This window comes from Glossina fuscipes, unplaced genomic scaffold (assembly GCF_014805625.2).
Source record: "Glossina fuscipes isolate IAEA_lab_2018 unplaced genomic scaffold, Yale_Gfus_2 244, whole genome shotgun sequence".
Classification (NCBI taxonomy): Eukaryota; Metazoa; Arthropoda; class Insecta; order Diptera; family Glossinidae; genus Glossina; species Glossina fuscipes.
The window spans coordinates 77989-93217 of NW_023998587.1; the positions used below are offsets into that span (position 1 = coordinate 77989).

At 35.0% G+C, this 15229-nt stretch overlaps 2 protein-coding genes across 5 annotated transcripts; one reads left to right on the plus strand and one right to left on the minus strand.

Annotated features, from left to right (window-relative positions):
- Positions 1-3204: 3204 nt before the first annotated feature.
- LOC119642714 (vacuolar protein sorting-associated protein 41 homolog) lies at positions 3205-9447 on the minus strand. Of its 2 annotated transcripts, none has more exons than XM_038041979.1 (15): positions 9344-9447; positions 9158-9277; positions 8808-9102; positions 8552-8750; positions 8343-8497; positions 8089-8275; positions 7896-8036; positions 5634-5696; positions 5172-5573; positions 4901-5087; positions 4614-4847; positions 4430-4556; positions 4257-4360; positions 3907-4085; positions 3205-3441 (listed from the first exon to the last, which is right to left on the minus strand). In XM_038041979.1, exons 1-15 carry the CDS (start codon positions 9368-9370, stop codon positions 3345-3347), a joined length of 2517 nt encoding a protein of 838 aa, XP_037897907.1. In that variant the 5' UTR covers positions 9371-9447; the 3' UTR covers positions 3205-3344. The 2 variants fall into 2 exon arrangements, with proteins under 2 accessions (XP_037897907.1, XP_037897908.1); XM_038041980.1 differs by having other exon boundaries at positions 3371-3441; positions 3903-4085.
- LOC119642715 (beta-1,3-galactosyltransferase 6) lies at positions 5797-7894 on the plus strand. 3 transcript variants are annotated; one of them, XM_038041982.1, is made up of 2 exons: positions 5797-6388; positions 6602-7894. In XM_038041982.1, exon 2 carries the CDS (start codon positions 6604-6606, stop codon positions 7726-7728), a length of 1125 nt encoding a protein of 374 aa, XP_037897910.1. In that variant the 5' UTR covers positions 5797-6388; positions 6602-6603; the 3' UTR covers positions 7729-7894. The 3 variants fall into 3 exon arrangements, with proteins under 3 accessions (XP_037897910.1, XP_037897911.1, XP_037897909.1); XM_038041983.1 differs by having other exon boundaries at positions 6627-7894; XM_038041981.1 differs by lacking the exon at positions 5797-6388 and having other exon boundaries at positions 6395-7894.
- Positions 9448-15229: the final 5782 nt, after the last annotated feature.

Below are 15229 nucleotides of genomic sequence, written 5' to 3' on the forward strand. Positions count from 1 at the left end.
GTACGTCGCAATTTTTGAGCTATTTTGATCAAATTTGGCACATCAGTGTTCTTTTTTCACAATGTCTGACGCTATTGAAAATAGTTTGGATCGAACTACTTCCCACATAACCCTTTATTTTAAAAAGCCGTTATATGAGCAATTGTATTAGGGGATATGATGTAGAGTGATGGTGATGCTGCTCCATCATACCGTCGGTCTTGGTTTCAATGGTTTAAAAGTGCTGATATTGATGTCAATGATAAGCCGTGGCCTGGAGAACCAAAAAGCTTGAAGACCAATTACGAGAATTGGACGAAAACCCAGTTCAAACTGTCAAAAAACTTTCAAAAAGCTTAGCATTTGATAAATCAACAGTTTTTAGACATTTAAATTAATAAATGCTTTTTCAAGCGAAAAAATGGCCAAAATATATGAAACCATCTAATATATGTATATAAAACGTAACAAATAAAATACATTCAAAAATGAAGGAAGTAAGAAAATTTATTTCGGCTGTGATCGAAGAGACCAAGAAAGGTTGACTCTCGCTGTTCGGGCATGTTTCAAAGAAAACATAGTTGTCACGCAACATATCAGGATCATGAAGATTCATCCAACTGTTTATTTGTTATACATCATATGGTTGCAATTTCTAGCACTAATTCTAACTAAAATCTAGAATTTTCGGGAGCCCATGAAAATAAGCACCTATTCCGTGTCCTGTAAATGCAGGAATAATATTGAAACCTTTTCCCCTGCATAATTTGTTAAGTTGCTTATAGATTAAATTCTACATCAGATCGACGTAAGCTTACGCATTTTTTCAAGCATTCTGCGGTGCTTTTCAACAAATAACAACTCTTTTTTTTTTTTTTTTTTTAATTAGAATTTTAGTTATAAAGCATTATCAGAAGAGAATAATTGCTTTGAAGAACCATTATTGATGAGGAGATTTAAATCCATCGAGGTGTTTGGTTGAATTGGTTTATACGTACCCGTTTGTTTATTTGTGTTTTTTGAAAAATTAGAAAAAATTAGGTAAATTGTAAATTCAAAATTAATTACTTTTTATACAAATTTGTAAAATAGAAAAAAGATAAATTCACAATGCATTATTGCACCCGGTGGCATGAAATGATAATAATAACCAGATTTTTCAACATGAAGTGGTGTTCTGGCGACACATTGCCCAATACACCTTTATTAAAAAGACTTCAATTGCTTAATTATTGTGAAGCTACATTAACAAAAAATCTATAAAAATGTAAAAATATTGGACCAATTTTTTATTTTTGGAAAGTCGCTGAATAATGCGGCTAACAGGCTGTGGAATTTGGCTAATGGTTGTCGAATCAGAGTAGAGGAGGAGCTTAGATCAGTCATTTCAGATTGGTTATCGCCAGCAATAGGGGAAACGGTGCTGTCTGACACACCAGTCATGATTGTCTTGGGCCTGTTTGATGGCATATCAGGGCAAGCTAACTTGCTTTCTTTCAAAATCGTTGAATTCATCCGATTTGGGGAAACCCGTTATTTATCGTGGCCACTTCAACTCAAAGAAAAGGAAACCAACTTGCCTGACTGCTGAGAAGGAAAGAATTGATATATTAAAAGTCGGAAAAACAGAAAAAGATTGAATATCTTTCGCACTTAGGATGCTTTTTGTATCGAAATAATATTATCAGCTGTGGAAGTGGAAATCTTTTTGCTTCAGTTGAAAGTCAGCTCAGTTATGCGATCCTTTCCGTTATACAGCAAGCAAACTGCGTTTCGTAACAGTAGGACTGGAGTTGGCAGCAGGCCATGTTCGTACTTCTTTGCGCCTCAAAATACACTTTAGATTGCAAAAATTTAAAATTTTTTTAACAAAAGAAGGGAAAATGGTTGCCACATCGTGTTTACATTGCTAGCCAAGCAAAAAAGAGGAGTTTTCTGTGGCGTATTGTGATTGGCGGTGAAAAGTGGATCTATCACAACAACTCCAAGCGCGAAAAGACATGCGTTGGTCCAGGAGAGCCGTCCACATCCACATCGACAACCAAGCCCATTATTTATGTTCACAAAGTTGTAGTACAAAATGTACTATATTAAAAGCTGCCAGAATCAAATGAAAATATTACTGCAGGTGACTATAACATGATTGAAGAAGTTGAACAATGTGTTGTTGCAAAACAGAACAGCAATATCGCTTATCAAACGCAAAGTCCATTGTATGGAAATGATGATAATAACAATGCGATAGGGCGTGAAATGTATGAAAATGAAAATAGAGGAAAATAAATGTACTTACTGGTGGATAAAATAACGAACAAACAATTTTTTTTGGTCTTTTTAGTTTTTTTCAAAAGAAATTATTTTTAATTTTTTCGGCACGCACTTGAAATACTTCACTGTTTCTGTTTTAAAAAAGAAATGTACATTTTTTTTTTAAGGAGAAGTAAATTGAGCGACCACTTGTTAGAATGTAAAGAAATTAGTTGGGCTAACAAGTCATTCGTCGCCATGTTAATAACTATTCGCCGTTTTTGCTATTTCGAAAACTATTATCGGAAATTCCAAAAGACCTCCTTAAGAAAACCCATTCTTACCACCCATTGCATGACAACTTCGGCCACACGTTGCAACACATTTGAAAGATATACTGTTGCAGCTAGAATGGGAAGTTCTGCTGAGCGCAACGTACTCCTTAGACATAGCGCCTTCTGATTACCACTTGGTCTGATCGATGCAGCATGGTTGGTGCTTGGTTTCAAAATGCTGAAGAAGTGCGAAAACTTGGTTAGAAAACAAAAGTGTCAAGCAAGACATTACCACCTTCTTCATATTGATGTATTGTTCTAAAAAAATTTTGTGAAGACATATGCAATTGTTTTCATGCATTATACCCTAGGAGACACTTCATCTTGTTGGCACAACAATCACAGTTACGTACTTTGTGACTTGTCATCAATCCTAACTCTAATTTTAATTTCCTTTAAATGTTAAAACGCCTTCCAATCGATGTTCGATGGTACAATAGTTACAAAAATTCACTTGTGAACGATATTTACATATCATTTTTCCTAACTATTTCTGTTCGTTGCTTCAAAAATACCTCAGTAATGGATTTAACAAATTTTGTATTCTTTTTCTTTAGGTTTTCTTATGAAATTCTTTAATATAAAAAATACGTACTCACGTCGTAAATATGTTTGCATATATATTAAATATGAACAAGAAATATAAAGACTTAATTAAATAGTAAAATAAATACTCCAAATTCAAAAAAATTAAATTTAACGAATTTCATATAAACAAGATACAGAGATACAGAAATATGTCTATAATGTGAAAGACGTAAATATTCCTATGTTATTATTTTACTAGTCTAAATTATCTTCATCCTCCGAATTACAAACGTTACAATGTTCATTTTTATGTCGGCCTGGCACGCAGGGCTCATGGTATACATGACCGCAACTGAAAACCAAAAAAACGTAAACCAAAAACTTACACCAAAAAAAAATTATACCAAAAGAACGTACACCAAAAAAACTTAAACCAAAAAAACCTACACCAAAAACACCTATATCAAAAAAGCTTAATCTAAAAAGCTTACACCAAAAAAAATTATATCAAAAGAACGTACACCAAAAAAGCTTACTCCAAAAAAGCTTACACCAGAAAATATTACACCAAAAAACTTACACCAAAAAAGTCTACACCATAAAAATGTACACCAAAAAGCCTATACCAAGAAAGGTTAATCCAGAAAAGCTTACACCAAAAAAATGAAACCAAAAAAACTAAACAACTAAAAAATTTTACACCAAAACAACTTAAACCAAAACTACTCCAAAACCCTACACCAAAAAAACTCTACACCAAAAAACCCTACACCAAAAAACTTGCACCAAAAAGACCTATACCAAAACACCTACCTACCTGAAAACCATAATGCCACAAGATGGGACAACATCCTTTTTAATAACGCTGCGTTCGCAAGTGGCGCAGACGTTGTGATAACTAACAGCGAGACCACGGTTTTGTTCGCGCACGACCTCAGCATGCATTGAAAAATAGTCAGCCAATTGGATATTATTAACAATTTGTAGTTCGTCTACCTAGAATAGTGAGTAATTATAAAATAAAATGAGAAATCGTGTTGGCTTTAAAGCGAATCTTCAATATGCGTAAATGTCGAAAATTTGAACGCGCATTGCAAAAGTGATAATAGAGGTAAATCATCCGCAAATCTCTGACGATAAATGTCTTCAATGATTATAAAAATTTACCTGTAACCGATAGTCACATAACATTTTTGTCAACGATTTCCTTAGACCGGGTATTTTCTGGCCAGATTTGATTTTATCTACCAAACCTGCAGGATTTACGTAACCTGGAAGAAAAATATTTAAACGATTTTAACATACTTTTAAAGATAACTTGCATTACGCAAATATATTACCTATTATGCCATCCAAAAGTTTGGTTAAAATTTCTGGATTTTCTATGGATTCAACGATAAGTAAATTCCACAAGTCTGAATCATCATGCTCTTTGCAGAAGTCAATTCCCATTTCAATATTTTGTAGCTAGTAAATGTAACTTAGCTTTTTTAACGCATAGTTCTCTATCTAAAGTTTTCTTACTTTATGAATAATAATGTTTAAAGCTTCCACTATGTTGCCCATTTGACCCAACAGGTAAACCATTTCCGGATAGAATAATTTACTCCTACAAATATCCAACGCTTCTTGTATAGGATAATGTTTGGATCGTTTTAGAAAAGGCAATAATTTGGTCGGTTCGTATTCAGCATATAACTCTACTAATCTCCAGTGGAATGTACCGCGACTATCCATCTTATCTAAAGCATCTAAATACTACAAATTTCCTTTTAGCGAATTTATATTGTCATTTAAAAGAGGTTTTATACCCAATATAAATATTCTTGATTTTGTTCCAGCTGTTGTACCACAATTTCTGGAGGTACTCTACGTTTATCCAGTAGTATTTGAAAGGCACGCTCACGATCTAATTGAATTAAAGGAATGATCATTTTATGTATAACACTGTAGAGATCATAACGCCTAATCAGATCAAAAACCGCCGTATTCTGCAACCTGTAATTACGTCAACATCAAACAATGGTTTAAAAAAATGGTTCAAATCCTCCGTCTTAGTTAAGCGAACAAATCGTTACTTACTTTAAATACATAAGCAAAGCACTTTCATAACTTTTTTGGTAGGAATATAACATAGCGAGTGACTCTAGTAACTCATTCATATTTTCTTTATTGAAGTGGTCATGTATTGCATTGATAACCGCTGAGCAATCATATAAATGTGAAGGCCATTCCTTGATCAATTTTAAAAAACCTTTGACATCATGTTTCAAGTATTCATATAATACCATCTCATAAACATGAGGATCCAATTTACAATCATCTGTTGTGGGTAAATAAGCGCTAACAGCTCTTAATTGTTGAGGTTTCACAAACTTAAACACTTCCTCTTCCCATAGGTTTTTATTATTGCCTAACACTCGAAGGCAGATTTTCGCTGCCGCTTCATATTCCTTTTGATTAATTAAATGATTGATATAGAGTCTGTAAGGGTCATTTTGGAAACAAAGAACGTTTTAAAAACAACATAATTTAATGCAATACCTTGCAACTGGTAATACATTACCGCCGTGCGACGGCATAAGTTCCATGGCTTCTTCGAACTTGCTGTAAAACGAAACATCCACATATATTTTCCAAAATTTTGTAATCATTTTATATCATAATCGTGAAAAAACTTCGGGCTTCGAAGAGGCGTTTACTCACATTATTTGACTTTACGACAATTTTTATAGGATAAGAATTAAACGATAATGGTGGTCAGCAATTCCAAACGACGATTTTAAGAATTTTTTTTTAATTCTTTTTAAATTTACCTATGAGATCACATTAACTAAACGAGGAAGCGGACAAGGTCAACACACTTGTGTGAAGAATTTGCGGACGTAATACGTTCATTTAAATTGATTTTTCCTCTTAGCAGAAACTTGCCGCTAAGTTACAAAAATTATAACAAGAAAATACATTGTTTTCTTTAATAATTATCGGTTAGTCACAAGGCTACATAAACGCTCTAATTTGACGCTCTCCTAAGCTTTTGTTTAATAGGCTGGAAAACAAAAGAATATTACGTACTTTTATTTCGTACTTTCGCTCCTATCAATAAAAAAACAAAAGTATTCATTGAAATTGGCAGTTCCGTTGAAACTAATGGTAATTCTTTTGTCAAAAGTTAAGACTCAACCGTACAATAAAAAAAAAAAAGACAGATAACAGCTGACCGAGTGTTAACCGACAAACAGAAATATACTATAGAATCTAAGCCGTTCTTCAGCACAAATTTCATCTAATATAGAAATGTAAAAGTTCTTAAATTAAAACATAATAATAAACAACGAAAAAGTCTACAGAATTAAATTAAACATTGTATAAAATGGGCGTGCAATATAATTTAAGACAATAATCTTGATTGCCTTAAAAATGTGACGCACGTACGACGACAGACTTTAAGAGAAGCAATTTATAAAAGAATAGCATGAGACGGATGAATAATTTAGTTACTTTATTTACAGCCATGTTTGCCTTTTTCTTTGGTAGCTTTTTAACGACTCTGCTGACTAGCGTTGATAAGTGTCCAGCCCATAAGAGCGGTGTGACTAAACTTGAGCCACATCCTGAGTTGTTTTTAATGATTTTAGTATTGAGTGCTCCACAGTATGAGGAAAAACGTCTAAGTTTACGCAATACCTGGTTGCGTTTAGGTCAGCCTTTGGGGTTGCCTTACTATCCAGAAGATTTTATTTACTTGCCAACTTACAATAAACGCGGTCACCTAGAAAGAGAAGGGCCCTCGGAACAGGCGAATCGTTTGCGTGTTTATGTGGATTGGTTGGATAGTGTACAAAGCCCTAAAAGCTCTGATGTACCCAAAAGAAACATCAAAATTAAGCACTTTTTTGCTATTGGTACGTTAGGAATACATCCTAACTTACGTGCAAATTTGGATAAAGAGCAAGCACAATTTCAAGACTTATTATTTCTGCCTCGTTTAGTTGATGTTTATGCCAATTTAACTGAAAAATTGTTACATTCAATCGATGCTTTGATACATCATTACAATTTTACCTATTTACTTAAAGTAGACGACGATACCTATGTGAAATTGGATTATTTACTAAATGAGCTAGTCTCTTATGATCGCAAATTAATACGTAAAGCTCGAGATTATCGTGGAGATCCTTTGCCAGCACTTTATTGGGGTTACTTTAATGGTCGAGCTAATATTAAAACCAAGGGCCAATGGAGTGAATCGAATTATTATTTGGCACAGCGTTATATCACTTATGCCTTAGGAGGTGGCTATGTGTTGGGACGCATGCTTTGTGAATTCATAGGTAACAACTCTCACCATCTTTCTTCCTACGTTAGTGAAGACATTTCTGTTGGCACTTGGCTCGCTGCCTTCCGTCATGTATATAGACGTCACGATCCCCGTTTTGATACCGGCTATATGTCTCGCAAATGTCGAGCACACCATCTCGTATTGCACAAGCGCAATGAAACACTAATGCGCGATTTATATAACGGTAAACTGTGCACCTTTGAAGCAGGAAATGAAATATATTTGAAAAGACCTACAGAATATTATTACGACTGGCGTAAAACAGCAGACAAATGTTGTGACAATTTAGTCGCGTAGAAACAATTAGCAAAACTATATACAAAAGCTTTCTAAATTTAAAAATCATTCCACCTAAATTGATGTGAATTATAATTGAATATCAAACCAAATCAAAGCACAATTAAAAAATAAAATTCTACCAATTATTATAAAAATATGTTTAGTAAATATAAGCATTTACTTACCGGTGTTCAATTAACCATTGGACGCGATCTTCTATATCGAATAATGTAGCTACAACTATATCTTTTGGTGCCACAATATAATAGCGGTTTTCTTCATTCAAACAGCCCAAAATGTAATCATTAACCATGTATTCCTTGTAACTGAAAGCAAAGAATAGCAATATGGTAGGAGATTTCATTCTCATTAGCTTACCCTCTTAATGATAAACTGTCTGTACAAACTTCCTCACTGCTATTAAGCTTATATTCTAAGACGGATAGTAAAGGACGCAAAGCATTACGTTCAGAATCTTTTTCCTTTGGATAGCCCAAAACGACCAGCTGATTTGAGGTTAGAGAAGCCAAACCACTAACGTAGAAATTTGTTTGGAATGTAGAGACTATAAAAGTTGTGTAGAAAAGGTTAAAATATAACAGCAAACAATAAGAACAACCATATTTACTTACTGGGATCAACTATAAAGCCAGGTAAAGCTTTTAAGGTCGCTTCTACTGAATTTCGCCTACGTATGACGCAAATGCGTATTGTATCTACCCATCCCACTAAGAGAGTATTAGAATTTGCCCATCGAAAATTGCAGCGAAAATTTTCCAAACGAGCACTAGAAGAAATTTTAAAAATTTATAAAAAAATGCCGAAAATATAGTATGCGTACTTAGTTGGCTCCTCCCACTTCATAAGACCCAAAGAACACTTCTCAATCAAATCGTAAACGCGTACTCCTAAACAACTCGCCCAAGCGATAAAAGGTCCATTCCAACATACCGATATAACGTGGCCCTCAGCAGCAGATAAAACATTGGATTTGAGCTTTTTTAAGAAATTCTTTTCAAATAGAGTTAGTTTTTCATCCCCTAAGTGGACGTTCTGATTAATTGAAAACGTTTTCTAAACGCAATGTTCATTCATACCTACTATAAAGCGCCTACCCTCGTTAGCTTTTGGATCTGGATCTAGTACCACTGAACGTATAGACCGCCCAAATGTCAAAGTTTGATTATTGTCATTGCTAAATAAACCAATTATATGAACCCTGCCATCATCCGAACAAGTCGCTATACATTCACCTTTAGCATCAATATCCACTTCATTTACCGCTACAGTGTGAGCAAAGTTTTGATCATTACAATTCAAATGAGAATCCACGGAGTTTCCTTCATGATCTAAAAGGTAGACACGTCCCAGAAATGTGCCAAATATCAAAAACTAAAAAAATAAAAAATAATTTAAAAGTGGAAGAAAAACTTCATGTAAAAACTACTTTCGGGTGCACCGCACAAGCGGTAACCACATCCTTATTAAGAATATCTTTTAAATCGTGAGCGATGCGCTGATATTTAAACTTTGGTTCTATTTCTTCTTCTGTACTTTCTTCCGTATCCTAAAGCAAAGGATAAATAAGTAAAATCATTGTGTATATGTAATAGCTCCGAAAGTAAAATCATACACTATTTGTTGTTTCATTACTGGCCATAATCCAATCGTCCGTATCGATCTTTTTTATCAAAAGTAAAATTCTGAATATTATCAATTCCTTTCACAATGTCTCTGTTGTTTGCCATAATAATTTTTGGGTGGACAGCTGCACGATTTTCCGCCAGAGTTGCCGTCACATCTGAAATTTTCAAATAACCAATATGTTATTAACATAAATTTACGGTACTTGGAATTCTGAAAGAAGTAAGACGCAGCAGAGAATAATTTATTTTTGAAAATTTTAGGACTCAAAAATTAGACACATCTGCAAACATATAAGTTGACCAGCGACTTCAAATTATAATCGTCCATCGCTGACACGTTGTCAGAGATGTCGTTTAATGAAAATTGAGTTTACTAAATCAGATGGCAGTATATAGTCTCTCTTCTCTTCTCGCTCGTTTTCATTATTAGCCCCCATCTCTAATTTTTCCTTTTTAAACATACCGTTGTTTGAAGCAATTTGCATATTTATAGAATAAGCGTGGGTTGAGTCAATGGAGAATATGGTTGTCATATTTTTAAACTTTATTCTTCTTCTTCTGTTCCAACAAACAAAAATTCTCTGAGATGGGTAAAAAAGGCCTAATGTAAACACAGAGTTCTTTGCTTGGGCCTCAGTAAAATTGGGGTTTTGTTTGATATATAATGTCATTCGTTTGACATCAACATTGACATCAAGCATTGGGCAAACGGCAGCTAAAAAATTTTTCCGTCTCTTCTCGGTGTTAATGGAAAAAAAGAAAAAAAAAAACAATTTCAAAAATAAAGGCAAAAAAAGTGTGGAGAAGAAAAGACATTTTTGAACAATTAACAAAAATATATATATATTAAAAAGAGATGGAGTACTTCGTACACACCTTAAAACAATACTTTAAGTGCGGTAAATGTGGGCATGTGTCAAAGTTCTGTAAAGCAGGACAGGTGTCTGAACTGCGGGAAGTCTCTCAAGTGCGAAAACTGTGAAAGGATGAGTTGCTTGTCCTGTGACTCAGACGACGCTTCAACTTTCTAAACAACAGTTGCCCAAGCAGGGAGTGGGAATTAAATATCAACAAGATTATGGCCATTCAAAATCTTTTTTATACAGAAGCGAAAGAGCAATGAAAACAACATTGAATGTCTGGATGTGAACTCTGTTATTTCAAATCTTCTTCCAGTTCACCCCCCAAGCCGTCTGTAACAGATCTCAGCGACCAATAATTTCGAACGACAGTTTGCGTGCCTCGGAACTTGATAGATAAATCTCTGCGATTAAAAAATGCGTCCGTCCGATCTCTCGGAATCTTCTTCAGGAATTTGAATTATTGCGCTAATAACGATCAAGCGCCTACTATTACGAGTAAATCCGCTGATATTCCCGTTTTTATTTGAAATATGATCTCCTTTTTACAATATAATATTGAAAATGTTTGGCATAACTTATCATTTTTGGATCTTTTACTTGAACTTGGATAATATTGATTTCTGCATCTTAAATGAAGAGATTTGTAAATGCCATCAATGCCAGCAGTTTTAATGTCTTAAATAATCGTAATACTACCTTTCACCGTAACTGGAGTGGTCGTACGGCGAAAACTGTCTTGGATCTAACTTTTTCTAATTCAACTATTTTATCTTTCAACTGGGACACATCGAACGTTTCTATTGGCAAAAGTCAGCACTCTCCCCGCTTTTATTTCAAAGTCCCAACAATTCCGTTAACAACATAGAAAATTTGACTTCGCGCAACTTTGTCTAAAGTTGATCATCCTTCCGCTTTACCATCAATTCAAGGTGCTTTTCAGTCTGTGATTAAATCGGCTGGAACCAAGTTTTCTGACAGTGAGTCCTTCTTACCTAAAACTTGATGGAACTCTTCCCTGTCAACACTTTTTCGCAAAAAAGCTGCAAGGAAAAAATGATTAAATATGCCAATCCAGCCAACATCATTGAATATCCGAAGACACTGAAGGAATGGAGGTCAGTAGTTAGAAAGGCGAAAAGGGCACATGGAGCTATTGCGATTAAAGGGTTACGTGGCAACAGTAATCCATGTTCTTTCTGGAATTACATCAATGGTCATCGACATTCTAGTCGGAAATTAAGCGGTCGTGCTGTGTGGAATGACCATGATAATAAAAGATATTTGGATATGCTCAAGAGCTACATTTCAAGTGTCAATCCGATTACAATACCTTCAATTCCTTTTAGTAGTCTCAACAATACACCCTTTTCATTGCATGTGCTAATGTATGTTTTACATTCCAGAAAGAGGGCTACTGCTGCAGGTTGTGATAAAGTTAAGCATGACATGCTCAGAGCACTGTCTGGAGGAAGCTTTAGCACTGTCTTGCATGCAATTAACAACTGCTGGTCCACTAACTTTATAGCCTCTGATTTGCGTTGCATCGAAATAGTTCCCCTTCCCAAGCCAGGTAAAGACTTAAATGATTTAAGTAACTTCAGACCAATTTCACTAATATCTGTATTCATAAAGACCATCAACCTCATGGTTAAGGAGAGACCAACTACTTTCCTGAAAACTAAGAACATTATTCCAGCTCGGTCTTACGCCTCTCAAAAACGCAAATCTACGAATATGTGCGTTAATGAACTGTGTTTTCTCATAGCCAGCTTAAAAAAAGCAGGGAGAATGGTTGTCATGCTCTCCCTGGACATCAGCAAAGCCTATGACTGTGTCAACTTTTCGATTCCTCTTCAAATACGGCTGTGGATACTTAATTTTTTATCCAAGGGTGTGTTGTTGGTGGGTAGTGAAAAAGTTGAAATATGTGGTGGTATACCACAAGGCAGTTGTTTAAGCCCCATACTTTTCAATCTATACACAACTTCTTTGCATAATCTTCAAGATGACAAAACTCATATTTTTCAAAATGCAGATGATTTCCTAATTGCATCTGCGGACTCATCTTTTTCAGCTGCTATCAATAAACTCTCGATGAAAGCTAATTTTTTTCGATGCATGTTCCGATCTCAATTTGATCTTAATTTATATTTTAACCTTAGCAAAACAAATACTATTTATTTTGCCAAAGGTTCTAAAGGTGAAATCACGCTCTTTATCAAAAGTACTAAAGTTGATGAGGTGAAATGTCTTCGGTTTCTTGGTAGAATTTTAAATGACAACTTAATCCTTCGTGGGCATTATGAGAGAGCCTTCGAAGACTGCCAATCGGGATGTTACATCAAACTCATGACTAACAATCCGTCAGGCTTGCATTCCAAAGACGCTCTGAGTGTATACAAATTTTTAGTCAGGTCCAAAATTGAATTTGCACATTCCACATGTTGCAATTTCCCAAAATATATTGAGAAACGTATGCAAACATTTCAAAATCGAATGTTAAAACGTTGCAGTGGACTGACTCCCTCATCTCCTCAACACATTCTCAATGTCATATCTGGTGAGCGGCCGGTTTCCGAAAGAGCTCTTCTTTGCACTGCCAAAGAGTTAATTAGGATCAAAATGATGAATCCTTCCTGTTTTCAGGAAGTTATATCTCTCAGTGAAAACTTCGTCATATCTTTTATAAGATAGTTCCTCCCTAGAATTGCACTACAAATGTAAGGTCTTCAAGAACATTTTTGAATTAATCTCTATCTTAAAGCAAAATTTTAATTTCCCATGTATGAGAATCTTAAGAAAAGCTCCTTCCTTATTACAACAACCGCTATGATATATATGCTACTGAGAGGTCCGTCGACATAATGCATCTAGCTTCTCGGTAGTGAAGCATCTATCTAAAATAGTACATCGAGTCAAATTGGCGGAGGAACTTTCCTCGACTTTTATTGAGTTGCTCGCCATCCGACATGCTATTAAAAACGCTATCTCTGATGGTATCAAAAGGTTTGGTAATTTTTGTGATAGCAAGTCAACTCTACTTCTAATAAATAAAAGAAGTGCAGAGAATCAATATGTGTCTGATATTTACAAGATGTTGCATGAGTTTCAAGTGGATGACTGTCACCTTGTTTGGGACGTGACCACTGCGGCTTTTTTCAAATGTAAAAGCCGACTTGCATGCAGGACTCGTGTTGATGGGACAATTTTGTGCATCAAATGCACTCACAATGAAGCAATTCGGGCATTTCGCAACGACATCCTTCAACAGCTAAACGACAAATTTAAGGAGATCGCGTGCGTTAAATCCAATCGCCTTTTCTATAAATTAAATTTGAATTCAAACCCTTCTCTGTATCTTCCTTTAATTCCTGGGAAATCACAATTCTTTATAGACTCATTAGTGGTCACTTATGATAAAGATTATTTAAAAATGATTCGCGCTATGCCATGTGCTATTTGTGCTGAGCATCTAATCTTCAGATGTCACAGGCTTGATGACATTAGAGATTCCTTTAGCTTCTTCCAGTTATATGGCTGTCTCGTCGATCTCTTTGCAGCAAAAAATTTACGTCACCTCGGGGAACTAACTTGCTTTATTAGAAAAGCTAATTTATCCTTTTAGAATTTTTTTTTTCCTCTTTCCTTTTTTTTTTTTGCGTTCAATCATCCGCTATTACCATAGCATTCCTTTTCGTTTTCAGCTAACACGTTTGCAACACTGTTTGACTTTCAATACTCAACCATCGTAATTACACAACACACACACACAATTACACTTAACATACCGGCTCTAGTTACTACGGCCGCTCTTGTTTTTGTCACGTTTTATACATATTTCTGAACAAAATTACATTTTATTACCTAGGCATATAACCCACAAATCTATTGGCTTAGTCCATCTCCACCCAACAATCCAAAAAAAAAATAATTTCAAAGTTTTCAATATTTTATTTCAAAGCCTCAAAAGAAAATGCTTATCATTTGCTGAGGGAAACTAAATTTATGGAGGGCAAAAAAGAGAAGGAGTGGTATTGGGAGTGGCTGAAGCATTGGCGGTAACAAGACGTACCGTATCGGAAAGCAACGATAGAAAGAAAGTTAGGGAGACCATGGTACAAATTTCAGCCGAGTTCGATTTTGGCAAAGAATTGTTTGTGGACTGGATAACCAAACAATATTCACTTCTAGTGTGCGCATTAGCTTTTGCTTTAGGGATTTTGAAGTGCCTATTTTCGAGAGAGACAGTCGGCCTTATGACCAAACGATATCCGCAGAGTGGGTTTTGTAGACTTAGGGATGATAAACAATCAAATTATGAAATGGAATGGCGTCAGAGTGGATTGAGATAAACTCCGCAGTGAGAGGTAACGTTGTGCCTTTTCCAAAAGTGCGATGTTCCATGTTTTTCAAACTTTATTGTGATGTAATTATATGACAGAAAACATTTATTTAAAGAGTTTGCTTTACAAAATGTTGAAATGCTTTGAAAAACCCTGAAAATCAAAAAGCTGTTCGGCATTTCTTCCAATATTTAGTTTTTATGTATCCCACATTATTTAATCTGAAATCTCGTAGACCTATTATGAGAGCAAATCTCTAAATATAAACAGCGTTTAGGTGCCCAAGCGCATAAAACTGTTAACTAAGCTCTTTCGCGGTGAGAAATCAGTAATGTTTCAATTGACAAGGTGATTTAAACTTGAATATGCAAATATTAGGTTGGGGAAAAAGAAATCCATTATTTTTATATGAACTTCAGGACTTTATTTAACATGCTTCGGATTGTCCGATTTGGATCAAATATGCACCGTTTTGTTGTATGATTTGTTGCCATTTTAAAGGTAACTTCAAAATGCCTCTCTCATAGAAGTCCTGGTCTCTATTTGCAAAAAACTCTAGTAGTCGATTTTCACAATGCTCCCTAGATTCCAATTTTTTATCATTAAAGAAATTTTGCAATGGAAGAAAAAGATGATAATCGCTTGGTGCCAAGTCCGGACTGTATGG